The sequence below is a fragment of the Ovis aries genome, chromosome 9 (genome assembly GCF_016772045.2).
Source record: "Ovis aries strain OAR_USU_Benz2616 breed Rambouillet chromosome 9, ARS-UI_Ramb_v3.0, whole genome shotgun sequence".
NCBI classification, from domain to species: Eukaryota; Metazoa; Chordata; class Mammalia; order Artiodactyla; family Bovidae; genus Ovis; species Ovis aries.
Genome location: NC_056062.1, coordinates 72,294,643 through 72,316,495, shown reverse-complemented (window position 1 = coordinate 72,316,495; position 21,853 = coordinate 72,294,643). Strand labels below are relative to the sequence as shown.

At 39.1% G+C, this 21,853-nt stretch overlaps 1 protein-coding gene, 1 long non-coding RNA gene and 1 other non-coding gene across 8 annotated transcripts in view; 2 read left to right on the top strand and 1 right to left on the bottom strand.

Annotated features, from left to right (window-relative positions):
* LOC114116388 (uncharacterized) overlaps positions 1–19,528 on the bottom strand; it is a 65,155-nt gene extending 45,627 nt beyond the window's left edge. For 5 of the 6 annotated variants that reach the window (XR_009595079.1, XR_009595078.1, XR_009595080.1 and 2 more), the window contains exons 1-3: positions 18,897–19,528; positions 17,231–17,310; positions 5,532–5,664 (exon numbers count right to left, since the gene is read on the bottom strand). This is a non-coding gene — a long non-coding RNA (uncharacterized LOC114116388). The remainder of the gene's footprint in view (positions 1–5,531; positions 5,665–17,230; positions 17,311–18,896) is intronic. The other variant, XR_003590323.3, reaches the window with a different exon arrangement.
* Positions 12,483–12,550, top strand: LOC114116492 (small nucleolar RNA SNORD66). The gene has a single exon (XR_003590396.1). It is a non-coding gene; the product is annotated as a small nucleolar RNA SNORD66 (small nucleolar RNA).
* A 341-nt stretch (positions 19,529–19,869) lies between the features above and the next one.
* Positions 19,870–21,853, top strand: part of ZFPM2 (zinc finger protein, FOG family member 2) — a 523,557-nt gene continuing 521,573 nt past the window's right edge. The window contains exon 1 of the mRNA XM_027973106.3: positions 19,870–20,465. Coding sequence (XP_027828907.1) covers positions 20,426–20,465 — 40 coding nt within the window. The 5' untranslated portion in view covers positions 19,870–20,425. The remainder of the gene's footprint in view (positions 20,466–21,853) is intronic.

Genomic DNA, 21,853 nt, shown 5'->3' with positions numbered 1-21,853 from the left:
AAAACCTCAGAAACCTTAGTAGGCCTAAAAGAAGGTAATTCTTTTCAAAGTCAGCCAGTAAAGATTGGACGGTGTGGCCACTACTTAAAATGTGAAGTCAATAATGTAAGACTTCAAGAAGTATGAAGTGAAGTCGCTCAGTCGTGTCCGACTCTTTGCAACCCCATGGACTGTAGCCTACCAGGCTCCTCTGTCCATGAGATTTTCTAGGCAATAGTACTAGAGTGGATTGCCATTTCCTTCTCCAGGGGATCTTCCCAACCCAGGGATTGAACCCGGGTCTCCCACATTGTAGACAGACGCTTTACTGTCTGAGCCACGAGGGAAGTCCTACAATAATCCTAACATATTATAATAACCCAAAAGACATAGCTGCAAATTGCCTAATAAATAATTAAAAATAACCTTTTTAAGAAAGCTCACTGAGCTATAAGAAAACAGAGAAACACAATTCAATAAACCAGGTAAACAAATTATAAACAAATGAGAAGTTTCATAGAGGTAGAAATCATTCAAAAGAATCATAAAATAAAACTACTGAGGTAAAGAATGCAATGAATGAAATGAAAAATGCAATAGAGAGTATCAGCAACAAAATGAATCAAGTAAAATAAAGAATCTAAGAAATAGAAGACAGAACCTTTGAAACTAACCATTCAGAGAACAAAGAAAAAGCAATAATAAAAGAGTGAAGAAAGTTTATGTGATCTATGGTGTACCATCAAATGAACCAATCTGCAAATTATTGGAGTTCCAGAGGACAGGAAAAGAGAATAGAAAGCTTATTTTAAAAAATAATTATGGAAAACTTTCTAAAATCTGGGGAAAGATTTGGCTATGCATGTTCTTGAAGATCATAGGTGCCCAAACAAATTCAACTCAAAATATATTCTCCAACACACATTATAATTATAATAAAAAATCTAAAATCAAAGATATAGAGAGAATATTTTAAGAAGAAAGAGAAAAGAAAGTTATTACTTACAAAGGAAACTCCTTAAGGGTATCAGAGGATTTATCAGCAGAAAGCTTACAGATCAAGACGCCATGGGATGATTTATTCAAAGTATTGAAGAAAAAAAAAAACAAAAAACCTTCCAATCAAGAATACTTTATCTTGCAAAGCTGTCCTTAAGAAATGAAAGAGAGATAAAGCCATTCATAGACAAACAAAAGCTAAGGAAGTTCATCATCCCTAGACTTGCCTTAATGAAACGCTGAAAGGAGTTCTTCAAGCTAAAATAAAAGAACTTTAGTTATTAACATGAAAACATATGAAAATATACAACACTGGTAAAGGCAAGTATATGGTCAGATTATAAAACTCTAATTCTGTAATTTTATGATGAGTTAATCATTGGATAAAGATTAAGGGTAAGGAATTTTAAAAATAACCTTAGCATTTTATTCTTTTCGTTGCAATGGTGAATGGAATTGTTTCCTTAATTTCTTTTTCTACTTTCTCATTATGCGTGTATAGGAATGCAAGGGATTTCTGTGTGTTGAGTTTATATCCTGCAACTTTACTATATTCCTTGATTAGCTCTAGTAATTTTCTGGTGGAGTCTTTAGGGTTTTCCATGTAGAGGATCATGTCATCTGCAAACAGTGAGAGTTTTACTTCTTCTTTTCCAATTTGGATTCCTTTTATTTCTTTTTCTGCTCTGATTGCTGTGGCCAAAACTTCCAGAACTATGTTGAATAGTAGCAGTGAAAGTGGACACCCTTGTCTTGTTCCTGACTTTAGGGGAAATGCTTTCAATTTTTCACCATTGAGGATAATGTTTGCTGTGGGTTTGTCATAGAGCTTTTATTATGTTGAGGTATGTTCCTTCTATTCCTGCTTTCTGGAGAGTTTTTATCATAAATGGATGTTGAATATATCTACCTAAAGAAACTAAAGACCTATATATAGAAAACTATAAAACACTGATGAAAGAAATCAAAGAGGACACTAATAGATGGAGAAATATACCATGTTCATGGATCGGAAGAATCAATATAGTGAAAATGAGTATACTACCCAAAGCAATTTACAAATTCAATGCAATCCCTATCAAGCTATCAGCCACATTTTTCACAGAACTAGAACAAATCATTTCAAGATTTGTATGGAAATACAAAAAACCTCGAATAGCCAAAGCAATCTTGAGAAAGAAGAATGGAACTGGAGGAATCAACTTGCCTGACTTCAGGCTCTACTACAAAGCCACAGTCATCAAGACAGTATGGTACTGGCACAAAGACAGACATATAGATCAATGGAACAAAATAGAAAGCCCAGAGATAAATCCACACACATGTGGACACCTTATCTTTGACAAAGGAGGCAAGAATATACAATGGAGTAAAGACAATCTCTTTAACAAGTGGTGCTGGGAAAACTGGTCAACCACTTGTAAAAGAATGAAACTAGATCACTTTCTAACACCGCACACCAAAATAAACTCAAAATGGATTAAAGATCTAAATGTAAGATCAGAAACTATAAAACTCCTAGAGGAGAACATAGGCAAAACACTCTCAGACATAAATCACAGCAGGATCCTCTATGATCCACCTCCCAGAATTCTGGAAATAAAAGCAAAAATAAACAAATGGGATCTAATTAAAATTAAAAGCTTCTGCACAACAAAGGAAAATATAAGCAAGGTGAAAAGACAGCCTTCTGAATGGGAGAAAATAATAGCAAATGAAGCAACTGACAAACAACTAATCTCAAAAATATACAAGCAACTTATGCAGCTCAATTCCAGAAAAATAAACGACCCAATCAAAAAATGGGCCAAAGAACTAAATAGACATTTCTCCAAAGAAGACATATGAATGGCTAACAAACACATGAAAAGATGCTCAACATCACTCATTATTAGAGAAATGCAAATCAAAACCACAATGAGGTACCACTTCACACCAGTCAGAATGTCTGCAATCCAAAAATCTGCAAGCAATAAATGCTGGAGAGGGTGTGGAGAAAAGGAACCCTCCTACACTGTTGGTGGGAATGCAAACTAGTACAGCCACTATGGAGAACAGTGTGGAGATTCCTTAAAAAATTGCAAATAAAACTACCTTATGACCCAGCAATCCCACTGCTGGGCATACACTGAGGAAACCAGAATGGAAAGAGACACATGTACCCCAATGTTCATCGCAGCAGTGTTTATAATAGCCAGGACATGGAAACAACCTACATGTCCATCAGCAGATGAATGGATAAGAAAGCTGTGGTACATATACACAATGGAGTATTACTCAGCCGTTAAAAAGAATTCATTTGAATCAGTTCTGATGAGATGGATGAAACTGGAGCCGATTATACAGAGTGAAGTAAGCCAGAAAGAAAAACACCAATACAGTATACTAACACATATATATGGAATTTAGGAAGATGGCAATGACGACCCTGTATGCAAGACAGGAGAAAAGACACAGATGTGTATAACGGACTTTTGGACTCAGAGGGAGAGGGAGAGGGTGGGATGATTTGGGAGAATGGCATTCTAACATGTATACTATCATGTAAGAATTGAATCGCCAGTCTATGTCTGACACAGGATACAGCATGCTTGGGGCTGGTGCATGGGGATGACCCAGAGAGATGTTGTGGGGAGGGAGGTGGGAGGGGGTTCATGTTTGGGAACGCATGTAAGAATTAAAGATTTTAAAATTTAAAAATAAAAACTAAAAAAATAAAATAAAAATAAAAATAACCTTAGCTACTCTAATTTGCTAACAAATATACAAAATAAAAAGAGGTAGATTGTGACATCAAAAAAATCAATAAGGGAGAATAAAAAGGCAGAATTATCATAGGCGATAAAACTTAAGTTGCTGTTAATTAAAATACCGTTATATCTATAAAATGTTTTATGTAAATATAATGTTGACCACAAAACAAACACCTACACTATATATGCAAAAAGCAATGAGAAGGAAATCAAATCATACCACTATGGAAAATTATCAGTTCACAAAGAAAAACAGAAAGAAAGAAGAGAGACACTACTTGAAAGCCAGAAAACAATAAGACGGCGTGAGTAACATCTTTGCATGTGTGCTCCGTGGCTCAGTCATGTTCGACTCTTTGGGACCCCATGGACTGTAACTCGCCAGGCTCCTCTGTCCATGGAATTGTCCAGGCAAGAATTCTGGAGTGGGCTGCCATTTCCTACTCCAGGGGATCGTTCTGACCCAGGGATAGAACCTGTGTCTCCTGCATCTCTTGCATTGCCAGGTGGATTCTTTACCACCTGCTACCCTACTTATCAGTAATTGCTTTAAATGTAAATGGATTAAATTCTCTAATCAAAAGGCACAGAGTACTTGAATGAATTAAAATATCTAGGTAAATTTTAAAAAGCTGTAATAAGAGACAGAGGGAGCTTATTATATAATGATAAAGAGGTCAATGCATCAAGAGTCTATAACAATCATAAACACATATGCACCTAATGTAAAAGGATCTAAAGATATTAAGCATATACTAGCAGATCTGAAGGGAGAAATAGACAACAGAAAATAATAGTAGAATATCAAGGGACATCAATACCCACTTTCAAAAATGGATAGATCATTCAGATAGAAAATCAATACGGAAATGCTGCACTTGAATTACATTTTATATGAAATGGACTTAACAGACATAGAATATTGCATCTAATATTTGCAGAATACACATTATTCTCAAGTGCTCACAAAAATTCTCCAGAATAGATCATATGTTAAGAAAAAAAAAGTCTTAGCAAATTTAAGAAGATTAAAATTATACCAAGTATCTCTTTGAGCACAGTGGAATGAAACTAGAAATCAATAACAACAGAAAAACTAGAAAATTCACAACTATGGAAATTAACATTTCTAAACAACCCATGGATAAAGAAATCTAAAGTGAAATAAGAGATACTTTAAAACAAACAAAGTGGAAAGTCAACATGCCAAAACTTCTGGGATGCAGCAAAAGCAGTACTAACAATAAAGTTCACAGTGGTAAACTTCTATATTACACCCCAGGAAAGATCTCAAATAAAAACTTAACTATACACAGGAATTAGAAAAGAAAGAATAAACTAAGCCCAATGTTAGCAACAGAAAGGAAATAATAAGGACTAAGGAAAAAGAAAGTACAGTGAAAGTGAAGTCGCTCAGTTGTGTCTGACTCTTTGGGCTGTAGCCTACCAGGCTTCTCTGCCTATGGGATTTTTCAGGCAAGAATACTGGAGTCGGTTGCCATTTCCTTCTCCAGGAGATTTTCCTGACCCAGGGATTGAACCTGGATCTCCCACATTGTAGGCAGACGCTTTACTCTCTGAGCTACCAGGGAAATCAATGCCACCCCACCGTCCCTGGGTGGGCTCAAACCACAAACCTTTACGGTTAACAGCTGAATGCGCTAACCGATTGTGCTATGGAGACAGTAGTAGGAAAATGATTCAGAAGGCTTAGATTAACTGATTTTAAGACTTAGTATAGTGAAAGTGAAATCGCTCAGTCATGTCTGACTCTTTGCAACCCCATGGGCTGTAGCCTACCAGGCTTCTCTGTCCATGCAAGAATACAGGAGTGGGTTGCCATTTTCTTCTCCAGATCTTCCCAACCCAGGATTGAACCCGGGTCTCCCACATTGTAGGCAGATGCTTTACCATCTGAGCCACCAGGGAAGTCCTAAGAAAAGAAAAAAAAGAGAGAAGACTCAAATAAAATCAGAGATGAAAAAGGACACATTACAAATGATATCACAGAAAAGGAAAAGATCATAAGTGACTACTTGTAAATAATCATATGCCAATAAGTTGGTTAACCTAAAAGTAACAAATTCTTAGACACATACAACCTACCAAGTCTGAATCATAAAGATATTGAAAATATGAACAGACCAATTACTAGTCAGGAGATCACATAATCAAAAATCTCCAAACAAACAAAAAAAGCCCAGGATGAGATGGTTTCACTGGTGAATTTTATTCAACATTTAAAGAAGAACTATTGCCAATCATTCCTTTAAGAAGATTGAAATTATACCAAGTATGTCTTTATCACAATGGAATAAAACTAGAAATCAATAACAACAGAAAACCTGGAAATTTCTCAACTATGGAAATTAACATTTCTGTTAATTTAATTTTAATTAAATTAACATTATCTCTTTTGAAAAATTTAAAAGGAGGTGAGATTTTCCAAACTTGTTTTACAAGACCAGAATTATTCTGACATATAAGGCATATAAGGATACTACAAGAAAACTATAGGCTGATATTCCACATGAATAGAGATGTAAAAATTCTCAACAATGTATTAGCAAACCAAATTGAACACACACTAACAGGATCATACACTGTGAACAAATGCAATTTATCCCTGAGATTCAAGGATGGTTCAACATACACAAAGTGATCAATGTGATCCACCATACCGATGGAATGCAATACTAAAATTATATGAACATCTCAATAGATGCAGAAAAAAACATTTGACAAAATTCAGTATTCTTTCATTATAAACACTCCAGAAATTGAATATAGAAGGAACACACCTCAACATGATAAAGTCTATATGTGACAAGCCCCCAAATAGCATCATACTCAATGGTGAAAGGTTAAAAGCCTTTCCTCGAATATCAAGAACAAGACAAGGATGCCCACTGTTAACACTCCTATTCTACCTATTGAAAGTCCTAGCCAGAATAATTAGGGAAAAAAACAAATAAAAGACATCCAAATCAGTAATGAAGAGAAGTTAAATTGCCCTGTTGCAGGTGATATGATCTTATATTTAGAAAAATACCAAAGATTCCCCAAAACTGTTAGACCTAATAAATGAATTCAGTAGTTTTAGTACATAAAAGTAATATACAAAGGTCAGTTGTGTTTCTAAACACTAACAATGAACCATCTGAGAAAGACCGTAAGAGAACAATGCCATTTAAAATAGCATCTTAAAACACTTAGGAAAAATTTAACCAAGGAAAATGAAATATTTGCATTCTGGTGTTTATAAGACATTGATGCAAGAAATTAAAGACAAAAATAAATGGAAAGCTATCCCATGATCATGAATTGGAGGAATTGATATTTTAAAGATATCCATACTATTCAAAGCCATCTATAGATTCAGTGCAACTCATATCAAAATTCCAATGACATTTTTCACTAAAAAAGAAAAATAATTCTAAAATTCATATGGAGCCACAAAAGACCCCAGACACCCAAAGCATTTCTGAGAAAACACAACAAGGGCGAAAGATCACACTTCCTGATTTTAAACTATATTTCAAAGCTGTCATAATCAAAACAATATGGTACTGACATAAAAAGACATATAAACCAATAGAACAGAATCTAGAGCTCAGAAATGAATTCTCATATTTAGCTTCACTAATATTTGACAAGAGATACTCAATGGAGAAAAGATAGTCTCTTTCATAAATGGTACTGAGAAGTGTACAATCACATGCAAAAGAATGAAATTGGCCCCCTTTCTACACCACTTAAAAATTAATTTGAAATAAATTATAGACTTAAATATATGATCTGAAAGAGTGAAACTACTAGGAGAAAACAGGGGGAAAGGTCCTGGATATTGGTCTTGGCCACAATCACTTGGATATGTCATCAAATGCACAAATAACAAAAGTAAAAATAAATAAACTGAACTACATCAAAGTAAAAAGCTTTTGCACAGCAAAAGGAATGATCAATAAAATGAAAAGGCAACCTATAGAACAGAAGAAATTATTTGCAAAACATCAATCTGATAAGGGGTTAATAATGAAAAATATAAGGAACTCTTACAACTCAGTGGCATAAAAAGACCATCTAATAAAAAACGGACAGAGGACCTGAGCAGACATTTTTTCAAAGACGTAGGGAAAAGCACTTGTAAAGATTGTTAACGTAACTAATCATCAAGGAAATGAAACCATAATGAGATAGCACTTCACTGTTAAAATGGCTGTATAAAAAAAGACAAGAGACTAAAAAATGTTGGAAAAGATGTGGAGAAAACGGAATCCTTGTATACTACAGATGAAAATGTAAATTGGAAATGTAAAATGTAAATATGGAAAATAGTATGGAGGTTCCTCAAAAAATTAAACTACCGTGTAACACAGCAATCCCACTTCTGGGTATATAGTCAAAGGAAATAAAATAAGGATCTTAAATATACACATTCCATGTTCATTGCCATACTATTCCCAGTAGCCAAGATATAAAAACAATATAAGCGTCTGTCTACTGGTGAATTAATAAGTTAAGAATATTCAGTTATAAATATTACTTGACCTGAGAAAGAAAGAAATCCTTCCAGTTGAGACAACATGTATGAAACTTGAGAGCATTATGTTAAGTGAAGTAAGTCAGACAGAAAAATGCAAACACTGTATGATATTATTTATATGCGGAACTTTAAAATGCTGAGCTCCGAGTAGAATGGTGTTTGCCATAGGGTAGGGAGTGGAGGTGGAAAATCCCATGGACTGAGGAGCCTGGTAGGCTGCAGTCCATGAGGTCGCTAAGAGTCAGACATGACTGAGCACTTCACTTTGACTTTTCACTTTCATGCATTGGAGAAGGAAATGGCAACCCACTCCAGTGTTCTTGCCTGGAGAATCCCAGGGACGGAGGAGCCTGGTGGGCTGCCGTCTATGGGGTCGCACAGAGTCGGATACGACTGAAGCAACTTAGCAGCAGCAGCAGCAGCAGCAGCAGCAGGGAGTGGAAGAAATGAGATGTTGATTCCAGGGTACAAATTTCCAATCATACAGTAAGTCAGTCCTGAGAATTTAATGTACAGCATGGTAACTGTAGTTAATAATTTTCTATACCATATTTGCGGAGAAGGAAATGGCAACCTACTCCATATTCTTGCCTAGAAAATCCCGTGGACAGAGGAGCTTCATGGGCTGCTGTCCATGGGGTTGCACAGAGTCGGACACGACCGAAGCAACTTAGCAGCAGCAGCAGCAGCATACCATATTTGAAAGTTGCTAAATCTTAAAATGTTCTCACCACATAGAAACATAAATACACAAAGTAATTATGTGAAATGATGGTGGTGTTAACCAACTCCATTGTGATAATCATTTAACAATCTGTTATACTGAAAGTTACTCAGTCTTGTATGACCCTTTGCAACCCCACAGACTGTAGCCTGCCAGGCTCCTCTCTGGAATTCTCCAGGCAAGAATACTGGAATGGGTAGCCATTCCCTTCTCTAGGGGATCTTCCCAACCCAGGGATCAAACCCAGGTCTTCTACATTGCAGGTGGATTCTTTACTGTCTGAGCCACCAGGGAAGCCCAAGTAAATTGGAATGAATAGCCTCTCCCTTCTCCAGGGGATCTTCCTGACCCAGGGATCAAAACAGGGTCCCTTGCATCACAGGTAAAATTCTTTAGTAGGTGAGTTACCAGGGAAGCCCCTGGTATATATTTAATGATATATGGTATATATTTATATATACATTATATATAAATATATATGTTAGGTTATACACTATATATGTTATATATTTAATAATATATAAATGTATTGAATCATATTTCTAAAATTATATAAAGTGATATATAAATTATATTTCAATAAAACTGGAAAAATAAAAGAAAAAATTCATGGAAAATAATTTGCACCCTAGAATTCTACAATCTCTCAATCTATATGTCATGTATGTTAGGTTGCTTCAGTCATACCTGACTCTCTGTGACCCCATGGACTATCACCCACCAGGCTCCTCTGTCCATAGAATTCTCCAGGCAAGAATACTGGAAAGAGTAGCCATTACCTTCTCCAGGGGATCATCCTGATCCAGCGACCAAATTTGAGTCTCTTAAGTCTCCTGCAATGGCAGGAGAGTTCTTTACCACTAGGAACTACCTGGGAAGCATGTATATGTCATATATGAGAGTAGAATTTAAAAAAAAATATATATATATATATATATTCTTTAGTCTTGCAAAAATATTAAAAAACATACCTTGTATATAAATTGTCTCAGGAACCTACAGGAAATTTATTCTAAATCAACAATAAAAAGAGCAAGAAGGAAAATGAAACCAAGGAAGGGAGGTGGGGACGGAGACAGGGAGAGAAAGAAAGAAAGAAAAAAGAGGGGCAATAAACCATGAAAGAGGACTACATAGTATTCAGGAAATCTAGAATATAATACATGACAAAATTAAGAGAATTCTCAGGGGATGATGAGAAGGAAGTTTTAGTTAAAGAAGGCAATTAGTCTAGAATTGAGCAAATAGGAAAAGGAGTATGTCAAGGCTGTATATTGTCACCCTGCTTCTTTAACTTATATGCAGAGTACATCATGAGAAATGCTGGGCTGGAAAGGCACAAGCTAGAATCAAGATTGCCAGGAGAAATATCAATAACCTTAGATATGCAGATGACACTACCCTTATGGCAGAAAGTGAAGAGGAACTAAAGAGCCTCTTGATGAGAGTGAAAGAGGAGAGTGAAAAAGTTGGCTTAAAGCTCAACATTCAGAAAACGAAGATCATGGCATCTGGTCCCATCACTTCATGGCAAATAGACGGGGAAACAGTGGAAACAGTATCAGACTTTATTTTTTTGAGCTCCAAAATCACTGCAGATGGTGATTGCAGCCATGAAATTAAAAGATGCTTACTCCTTGGAAGGAAAGTTATGACCAACATAGATAGCATATTCAAAAGCAGAGATATTACTTTGCCAGCAAAGTCCATTTAGTCAAGGCTATGGTTTTTCCAGTGGTCATGTATGGATATGAGAGTTGGGACTGTGAAGAAAGCTGAGCGCCGAAGAATTGATGCTTTTGAAGTGTGGTGTTGGAGAAGACTCTTGAGAGTCCCTTGGACTGCAAGGAGATCCAACCAGTCCATTCTAAAGGAGATCAGCCCTAGGATTTCTTTGGAAGGAATGATGCTAAAGCTGAAACTCCAGTACTTTGGCCACCTCATGCAAAGAGTTGACTCATTGGAAAAGACTCTGATGCTGGGAGGGATTGGGGGCAGGAGGAGAAGGGGATGACAGAGGATGAGATGGCTGGATGGCATCACTGACTTGATGGACATGAATTTGAGTGAACTCCAGGAGTTGGTGATGGACAGGGAGGCCTGGCGTGCTGTGATTCATGGGGTCACAAAGAGTCGGACACGACTGAGTGATTGAACTGCACTGAGCAAAAGGATGAAAGATTATAAGGACGACACCTGCATGGCAGGGGGTGGGGGGAGGCACGGGGGTGGGGTGGGCAGAAAATGACCTGCTAATTAATGTCTTTGAATGTACTGATGTAATAACATACTGGACAGTATTATATTGGCTAATAATTTTGGGATAAAGTAGTAATAGGTCATGAAAAACTGAGAAAATGACAAAGAAAATAATTATTAACTTCAGGAAAAAAAAAAGGTCAAAAGAAAATGTAATCATCATAGCCTATATAGACTGTTAATAAACTATAAACTTTTTAATTACCAAAAATTTTGAATAATGTGTGTATTATGGGTATATAAAGCCATTATATCTTCATATCTTTATAGTAGATGGTGATATATTCAATAATATCTAAACTAATAATTGTTTTAAAGTAGTAAAGCATGTTATTTAGAAATATGAGATGAGCATCAAGAGAATTAGTTGAAAAGATTTGACAGTGATTATACCTTTGAGAGCAGGAATTGTCACTGGGCTGTTAAATAGGACAAGCAACTGCTAATTTTTATTATAAGCCTTGAAAATCTATTTGACCCTTAAAGCTATGTACATCTATTTGTTTAATCAAAATAAAAATAGTTTTTAAAGGAGTATATTAGTCATATAGCTTAATTTTTATTATAAGATACATTTAAAAAGTGATATAATTATCCTTTCCAGCTTCTTTTAGATGATTTCATTATCAGTATGCCCTAGCATGTTTATTCATAATCCTACATCTTCAGTTCACCTTACATCCACTCCTAATGCATTATTTTAATACACTTTGACAAGTAGATAAAAGCAAAGATAAGTGATTTGATTAAGTCTATACACACAGCAAATGTTCTCAAGAAGCTGTTTAATTTCTTCTTTTGCATTTAGGAATTTATGGCAAAAGTTATAGGTTGGAAAATAAAATCTACCACAGAAATATAAACATAATTCATGCAAATTATAGCAACATTCATAAAATTTATGTGCAAGGTAATCTGTTAGATGTTTATTCAAATATGGCAAAGTAAAGTCGAAAATAAAATCAGACATCTGGGTACAAAATAGATGTAATCAGGAAGCTTATAGAGGGGCATGTCAATCAGTTATCATGCCCTCGAGGAACTCTGAATTTGAAAACGCTACCTTTTCTCCAAGATTTACCCTTGGTTGAAGTGAATGCCCCAAATCAGTAATTGATAACATCCTTATTTATCTATGTGAAAAGTGTAGATTTCCCACTTAACATTTCTAAGAATGTTCTTTGCCATTTCAAAGTTGCTTTGGGAAAAATATCATTGAAAGTGTTGATGATGGTTAATTTTTTGTGCCAACGTGACTGGGCCACTGATTGCCCAGAGATTTGGTTAAAAAAAAAAAAAAATCTGGAAGTGTCCATGAGTGTGTTTTCAGATGAGATTAACATTTGAGTTGGCAGACTGAGTGAAGCAGATTGCCCTCCTCAACATGGGTAGGCCCTGTCCAATCCATTGATGAACTGATTAGAACAAAAAGGCAGAGTAAGTGAGAATTCCCTTTCTGCCTGATGGTTTCGCAGCTCGAACATGGGTCTCCTCCTGCCCTCAGACTAGTACTCTGACTGGAACTTTTACCATCGGCTCGCCTGGTTCTCAGACATTCAAATTCAGACTCTCCCTGGTCAGCTGAAGATTCGGGAACTTCTCAGCCTCTACTACTGTGAGTCAATTTCCTATCATCTCTCTGTGTATATACTATTGGTTCTGTTTCTCTGAAGAACTCAGACTAATACAATACTTTCTGTAGGAAAATAGAAAATTCAGTTAATTTGTTATTTCTAAATACACTGGTCCCCCCTTATCTATGGAGGATATATTCCAGGACCCTAGTGAATGGCTGAAACTTCTGATACTATAGAGTTCTACATATACTGTTCTTTCTTATACATGCGTATGTTAGTCACTCACTGGTGTCCAACTCTTTGTGATCACATGAACTGTAGCATGCCAGGCTCCTCTATCCATGAAATTCTCTAGGCAAGAATACTGGAATACATAGCCATTCCCTTCTCCAGGGGATCTTCCCAGCCCAAGGATCGAACCCACGTCTCCTGCATTGCAGGCAGATTCTTTATCAGCTGAGCCATCAAGGAAGCACTTTCTATACATACGTATTTATAATAAAATTTATTTATAAATTAGGCACAGCAAGAGATTAATAACAATAAAATGAAACAATGATTATAATATACAGTAATAAAAGCTATGCGAATGTGGTCTCTCTCTCAAAATATCTTGGGTGTACAAATACAGTGCCTTTTCTGTCATAACTAAGTACTGACCCTGCACTCTGCTCGTAACATTTGCAGTTTGAGGTGCAACAGAAAAACTAACATGAATTTCTTTTTTCTTTCTCACAATTCAGGGACAGAGGATTCCTTCTTATTGGAAATCTTAGCAATTTTAGCATACAATTTTTTTCTTCATTAAACTGAGAACTTTCACCATTTCACCTAAAGGAAGCACCTTAAAGCTTCTCTTTGGCACATCTGAATTTGAGCATCACTATTCTTGCCCTTTGGAGCCAGTATTACCAAAAATAAGGGTGACTTGAACACAAGCACCATGATACTGTGGCATTTGATTTGATAACTAAGATGATTACTAAGTGACTAACTGGTGGGATTCTCTGAATAAAAGGATGATTCATGTGGCAGGGGTTGGGGGGAGGAATGAAGTGGGTTGGAATGATATTTCACCATGCTACTCAGAACAGCACCCAATTAAAAACTTATGAATTTCCTTTTTTCTGAAAATTTCCATTTAATATTTTGGGATCATGGCTGGCCACTGGTAACAAACCACAGAGTAAAACTGTGGATAAAGAGGGCTATTGAATAGTTAAGTGAACTAAAGTCATGGGTTACTAATTTTGTCTTTTGGCTTGAATGTAACAGGAATCAACTAATGCAAATTTAGGCCAAAAATAACTTTAAAAAGAAAGATGGGGAGGAATTTTTTTTAAGGACACATAAGTATCTCAGTGATGTCAAGGGCAGAAGCCTATGAAGGGACTGGAACAGGACATGGGATACCATTACATATTCCCAGTTCTCTTACCATTTCTTTCTTTTTCTGTCTACTGGCAAACTATTGGTGTTACTCTGTTCACATGGTGGGAACCATGCCATAATTTCATTCATTATGAAATTCATCATTCATTTCATTTTTCATTCATTTAAGAGACTAGCCCTTGCAAAGATGAAACTCTTGATACTAACTCTAGATGCCTGGGGGAGAAATTTGATTGGTCATATTTGAGGCAGGTACTCCCTTTGGTCCAAGCATCTGTAATCAGGAGCACGGAGTCCTGTTGTACAAACATGGCTGCCACTCTTTGCCCCTGTGCCTATGTGGATGCAGACTGGGGACTGAAAGAGGGCCCAGATAAAACAAGATAATTCTAACCTTACCTTTTCTTTCAGTAATTATGTTAAGACCTTCTATGTGTCCAGCATGGGGATGCAGTTCTGAAGACAGATGTATTTCTTGCCCTCACAAACTATCTAGCTAGGTGTATTATGATAGGGAGGGGGCTGGTGAGGATTTAATTTATATGTAATTAAACTGCCAATATAATACAATGCAACAAGTGATAGTCAAAAAAGGTTATGGAACTAACTGAGAAGAGGTATCTCACTCAGACTAGGGAGGTCAGGGAGGTCTTCCTGTGAAAAATGGTATCTATACTAAGACTGCAAAGGTGTAGAGAGACTAGCTTAGTTAAACAGATAAAGATACTATACAATGGAAATGACCAAGACTCTCTTGTCTATGTAGATATATAGGTAGTACTGATAGAACCAAAAATAAAATAATAATAATAATATTGGAATGTTGATGGGTGTCTTGGTTTGGATTTATAAAAACTCAGATCCTGAGACAAGATAAGACAGAATTAGTTCTCTAAAACATATTCTTCCACCAACGATGGCCAAAAGCAATATTAAATTTGCATTCTTCCAGGGTCCATAGGGATATCCCAGGCAAGAATAATGTAGTGGGTTGCCATTTCCCTCTTCAGGAACCTTCCTGACACAGGGATTGAACCCTCATCTCCTGCTTGGCAGGCATATTCTTTATCTCTGAGACATGGAGTCTGGCGGGCTATAGTTCATGGGGTCACAAACAAGTTGGACATGACTTAGCAACTAAAGAACAACAACAACAGCATTCTTCCAGGATGGCAATCCCAGCAGAATATCAGCACCCTTTCCTCAGTGGTTTTAGGATAAAGTTCCAGGCAGGGCTGACTCCTATAGAAACAATTTGAATCACTGAGCCAATCACCACAGATAAGCAAATGAAATATTCTGACTGGCCAGGGATTGGGGGACTGGGGAAGGTCACACTTGCATTAGATGACTAAAGAGAAGGTGTGGAGGAGTGGTCCTTCAAAAGATGTCACAGCACTATTACCAGAAGAAGGAATGGATACTAGGGAGGCAAAGTCAGCAGATGTTTACTAAAATTGACGCGTTACTATTTCAATATTTATTTTGTAATTGGAGTTGTGCTATGCAGACTTAGCAACAAATACATTTTTTTGTAATAGAGTTCATCCTATGATTTTCCTCTATCAGAATAGTAATTTGGACATAAAGGATGATTGCAAAGAATAAAAACTTAAATCATTCAAATTTTTGTTTTCAGTGCATCATAAAATTTTACACATGAAGAGAACAGCCATTCTTAACCCATATGGGTTCAGAGATCTTTTTCACAGATTTTTTTTTTGAAAATTCAATGAATTCATTAATTAAATAGACCTGCCCTTTAGTAAATTTTTATACATGTATACTTCTATCAAGAGCATTGACTGTCTACACGAAGACCAAATTAAACCTCAGATCTAGATTGACTGAATGTTTTCAAAGCTCTTGCCTCCTTTGCAAGTAAACAGACAGTCCTTTTCATAGTTATAACATAGGAATACCATTTAGATGAATTTGTTGATTTTTATTTTTAAACTGCTGAAATTATAAAGATACACAAACACTAAACACTATTTTCATACTGCATTCTTGTTCAATTCAGTGTCACAATCTTAAATCAAGGCAGATAAACTGTATTCAATTTCTGGTGAGGATACAAGGGCAAAAAATTAAGTCTTTCTGAAGCTTTTGAATATTGTTTATTCCCATAATAAAGGAGGCAGCTTGCTGCCAAATAAGATGTGGCCTGGGAGGTTGCTTTATCAATTTGTTGATCCCTCAGAGGAAAAAAACACATTTTAAAAACAAATGCAAGAGTGAGACAGACATGAATGCAATCCATTTACCCGGACAGCACCTTTCGGTACTGTGCCAAATAAAGAATTTTTGTACAGAAATTTACTTCTTCTACATTGCCTTCCCTAAATAAAATGATGTTCAAGAATAAAGTATATCTATATCTACAGGAAATACTGTAGAGTTTCCCTACCTTTCTATAAACAATATTATAAAAAACCACAAATTTGTGAAAACTTGTAAGTTTGCCAGATAAAATACAGGATGCCCAGTTAAATATGACTTTCAGATAAGCAATGATTATTTTTTAGGATAAGTATGTACCAAACATTGCATGGAACATACTTACCCTAAAAAAATGTATTGTTGCTTATTTGAAGTTAAAATTTAACTGGGCATCCCATATTTTAATTTGCTAAATCTGGAAACTCTATAAACTTACAAATAACATTCTTTTATTCACTTGTGAATAAACATTTGGTTTGCATATTAATGTATTTTTGGTATTGGCAACTCACATTATTGTCAGGTGTATATTTTCTAGCTAAAACGATGATTTAAGAAAATAAAATTATGTTCTCGTTGAAGGTGTAATAGATACTTAAAGCTTTTTTTTCCTATAAACAGTTTCCACTCCAACACTTTTTGCTCCTGAAAAATTTTATGAAGAAAGCTAGACTGAAGTAGATGTTTCTTTATTTCAGATGGGTTTCAGATCAATTCTTTTAACATTTGAGGAAATGTTATTAAAAGTTGCATATTTTCTGCTTTTAAAGTAACTTACCTATGTGATTTAAAATGATTTGTCTTTGAAAAAAGAAACTTTTCAAAATGAACCGTTATGTAGAGATGAAATCAGCGAGTCTAGAAAATGAATAATTCATTTTTAAGTAAATGAGAAATTATTTTGTGCTCTTACTTATACATTTTCACATTTATAGTTAAATAGTAATTTGCAATACACAGGGTATTAGTTGTGAATTGTGGTTTTCAATATCGCAGACACATTTGTTGCTGTGGTTTTGCAATATCATTCTCTGATGCTTTTCTCAATTGTGGTTTTCATAATCATTGTTTGATAGTCATGTAGCTGTGGTTTGGAGCTGCTATATCCATTTGGACAGAGATAATTGCTTATAGGTTTTGCTGTCATTTTATTTTATAACCTTAGTGAATTAAATGAGAAAAAGAAAAATTAAACTTTAAATATCATTAACATTCTCATTAAAATGATGAGGAAACACCAAATGTAATAGTATTCCTTAGTTTAATTCATTCATGTTGACTAAACTAATATATCTATTTATAAATTTAGATGAGCTATCTTTATTTCTAATACTGTAATCAGATTATCTTATCAATCTTGCCTTGAATTCTCTGACTTTTGCTCCTTTCAGCTTTTAAAGTGAGTATTTAGTTGAGATTTATTTGTTTCTCTCTTGCTTTGCATATTTAACCATTTCAAATGCCAAAGGAAACACTAACTGTTATGGTATCTTATTCCAATGGGCATTCCTTTCGGGCGATATAAAAAAATTCAGCCAGTTTTGTAAAAAGATCTTTAGAAGCCATAATATGTAATAATTCAGTTCCATGTATACCAATTTAATTGTAATGAATTGGAAATTAAGGAGGCAAAAATCTGTAGTTCTGTCTGATTATTCATTCCACAACACCAACATAAATAACCCTGCTTTTCATGGTACTTACGGCTTTAATTTGTTGATTCTTCAAGGGAGGGACTTTGTCACTTAGTGCATTTCCACTGCTAAGAACCATGTATTCTTACAACCTCTATGGTAATAGTACTAATGGTAATGTAATAAAATTCACAATTGGTCTTCAGCTCTGTATTAAGATTCTCTCAGCCATACCTTTCACAGGGCAACTCTTTACACCTTCCAGAAGATGTCCTGATGGGGTTATAAATGACACTGATTACAGTGCCTCCTGCACACTGAGCAGCCCGCATTATGCTCAATCAGCCCAGGCTCTCTGTTGACCTCCAGACCCTTTTAGCGTGTGGAGTTTGGCGGGGCTCACCGGGATGTTAGTCAACCAAACAAAGGGGGGCACGATTTCAGATCAGAATGGATGATCTCACAACCTGGGGGGAAAAGTCGGCAGTATCTGGTTGGATACATGTTAACTGCAGTGGAGTTTATTAGTAAATACTGATTACATAAAGCAGCCAGTTCCACTGTCTCTTAGATAGAAGCTCCTTCAAGTCAACCTGGGAGAATATATTTAAAACTCAGTGTACATGAAACTATGAGAAACTAAAGCTAGCCTCATGCAGCTTAACTTGGCCAAAATAATAACTATGCAAATCACTTCAAAATGTGTTCTTTTGGCTTGCAGTTTCCGACATACTACACACACAATAATTGAATAATAATGAAACAAAACTTTAAAAGCTAAAGAACCATGAAATAGTTATTGGGTCTTACCTGCTTGGGAAATTATGGCAAGATCAAATCTTTTATTAGTCGCTGGCTGCTTCCCTGTGGCAGAAGAACTAAAAGAATGAAATATTATGGGGCTAGGGTGGGACTTCAGAACTTCCACAGACTTCCTCGAAAAGTTAGTATTCTGATTAGAGACGGTTCATTTCCCAGAAGGGTTAATCACCTAGTTAGTGGTCCTCCTTTCTGATGTGAGAAAAATATCTGCCTGTCTCCAAATTCGGATTTTTTACAACCTTAAAATGAAAACTCGAGGTGAGAAAGAGCACTTTCAGGACGCTGTTCAGCATCTCATCCTTGCGGGCCAAGTGAGGGGGTGGGGGTGGGGATGGTCCGTGTCCGCAGCGGTCTCCGGGGAACCTTGAGAGCCATGAACCGGTCTCCGGAGAGCCTGGGCAGATGAGAGGGACTTAACCGGCCCCAAGACACACAGTTGGCATTTGTGATCAGCTGGCTCTCGAAGAGGATTCTGCCAGTGGCCTAAGCCTTCCTGCCAAAAGGGCTGGAAGGGCGGGGTGGGGGCTAGGGGAGGGGCGGCATTAACTGGAAGCACAAAGTTTATGGAGAGACTGAGATTTCTTTGTGCCCCGCTGGACAGACGAGGCGTGAGAGAGAGGAGTTGAGGGGGGGATGGGGGTGGGGGGCTCCATCCGAGAGGGGGCTATAGAAAGAAGTTGCCAGGAAGAGGAGGCGGGGGTGGTCTGGGCAAAAGCCCCGAGCTGCCGCGGTGACAACTGCAGAAGGTGGCCCCTCTCCAAGCCCTCCCCACGCCGCTTTCTATCCGCCCCCCAACCCCCCGCCGCGCTCCCCTTGCACCCCACGCGACCAGGCCAGGGCCCTAGTTTGCATCCGGACTGGCTTTGGATGCAGCCAATCCTCCGTCCGCTGATGGAATAGTCCCCCCTCCCCACAGCCCCGGCGCGCCCCTCCTTCCCTCCCGCGCCTCGCCACCTCCCGCGGCAGAGCGAGAGCTGCGCGGCCCGGAACGGCGGCGTCTGTGCCCCGCGAGCCGCCGAGAGCGGGGAGAGCGAGCGCGCCTCCTCGCGCGCCTTCCGCCCCCTCGCTTCCCCTCTCCCCTCCGCTCGCACTCCCTTCCCGCCCCCCCTTCCCCCTTTTCTCTCTCCCGGTTCCTCCGTTAGAAAATCCCCCTTCTCCCCCCACCCCCACCCCGGCGCTCTCCCGCTCCCCCCCTCCCCGCTCTCCTGTCACACTCTCTTTGCCCCCCTCTCCTCTCCTCTCCTCTGCTCTGCTCTGCTCTCCTCTGCTCTGCTCTCCTCTCTCCCTCTCTCTCTCTCTCTCTCCCCCTCGTCATTTGCCTGCTCATCTCCAAACGTGGATCCGCGGCTCCCGGAGGAGCCCAGCGCCCGGAATCCCGCGTGCCCGGAGCACCTGGAGTTCGGCCGGCGGCGGCCCGAGCCCGGCCGGCGGCGGCGGCGGCGGCGGCGGGAGCCGAGGGAGCGGCAGCCCCTACCGCGGGCACCGCGGGAGCCCCGGGGGCAGCGGCCGCCGCCGAAATGTCCCGGCGAAAGCAGAGCAAACCCCGGCAGATCAAACGTAAGTTTGCACGCGGGGCCGAGAGTTAGTGGGATTATTTCTGGGGCGGGGGGCGCGCGCGGGGCGGGAAAAGGAGGGGAGGGAGACTCGGGGAAATCCGCTCCCGCTGCCCGGGATTTGTCAAACTTCGAGCAGCTGGAGGGACAGCTAGTCGCGCACAGACAGACAGACGGACAGCCCGACCGCCGGGCGAGGAAGAGGCTGCGAGGAACAGCCCGCTCCTGGCCCGGCTCAGCCTTCGCCCTCGGGGTCCTTTTTAATTCTGACCCCCCGCGCGCACTTAGCGCTGCGTTTTCGCCTGGAGCCTGGCTGGGTAGCTCCAACTCACTCAGGAGGTTGTTACCAGTGTGGTTGTGGTCATTGTTGTTGCGTTGGACGGGCTGCTACTCTTGGGGACCACTTCTTTTTTTTAGTACCCAGAGTGAGAACTTAGTTCTCCGAAACAACTGTTGGAGACCTCGGGGCGAGGGAGGCCACGTCCCCAGGCGGTGGAAAATCAGTGTCTGGGTCCCGATCCGGGGCGGTGCCAGAGCCACGCCGCAGCCGAAGCGAAACAAAAAGTAGGTGTAAAAGTTCGCGCCTCGGCCGCTGGCAGCCGTGCGCCTCCGCCCTGCGGGCGCGGGGCTGGCGCGGGCGGATCTGGCCGGGGGCTCCGGACCCGTCCGGCCCGCGGCACCGGGACGCTCTACGCGGTGGGCGTGCGGGTTACCTCGGGCCCCGCGGGCGCGCCGGGTCCTTGCGGGGAGGGGCCGCCGGCTGCTTCCCAGCGCGGAAGCCGGGAGTTCAAGGCAGCCTGGGCGCCTCAGATGAGCTTGACCTGAAGCCCCCGAGCCCCCGGGGGCCTGGGTGGTGCTGAGTCCCCAGCGGGGCGAGAGGCAGCGGGGCGAGAGGCACCTGCCCGAAGAGCACACACCCGCAGAGCTCAACTCGGTCAACTTTTCGCGTCTTGGGGATTAGCCTTCCCATAATGTTTGGTCGCCCTGCGACATGTCTTCAACGCTTTGGCCGAAAAGGAGAAACAGCCTTATTTTATTTTATTTTTTGCCAGCCATGCGGTGTGTCCATTTCTTCGTGTTATTTGAAGTCTTGCAACTAATGTAAAACTGGTTATCGTGTACTTTTAGGTAAAGGCTTTCATGACACTGCCTCCCCTTGATTATTAATCACATGCACCCCCTCGTGTTAGAAATTTCATTTAATGTAGTTTTAAAATAAATCCTATAAAGCAACTTAATCCAGTATAAAATGGGGTCCAGGTTGTAAGCAGTTTGCTACATAAGTATTTAGATCCTTGCCTCTCAAAGCAGACTCGCTAGCTTTTCTTTAGTGGATTTCTTCTCTTGGATTGCTTCAACTTGGGTTAAAGCAAGGACTGGACTTAACTTTGG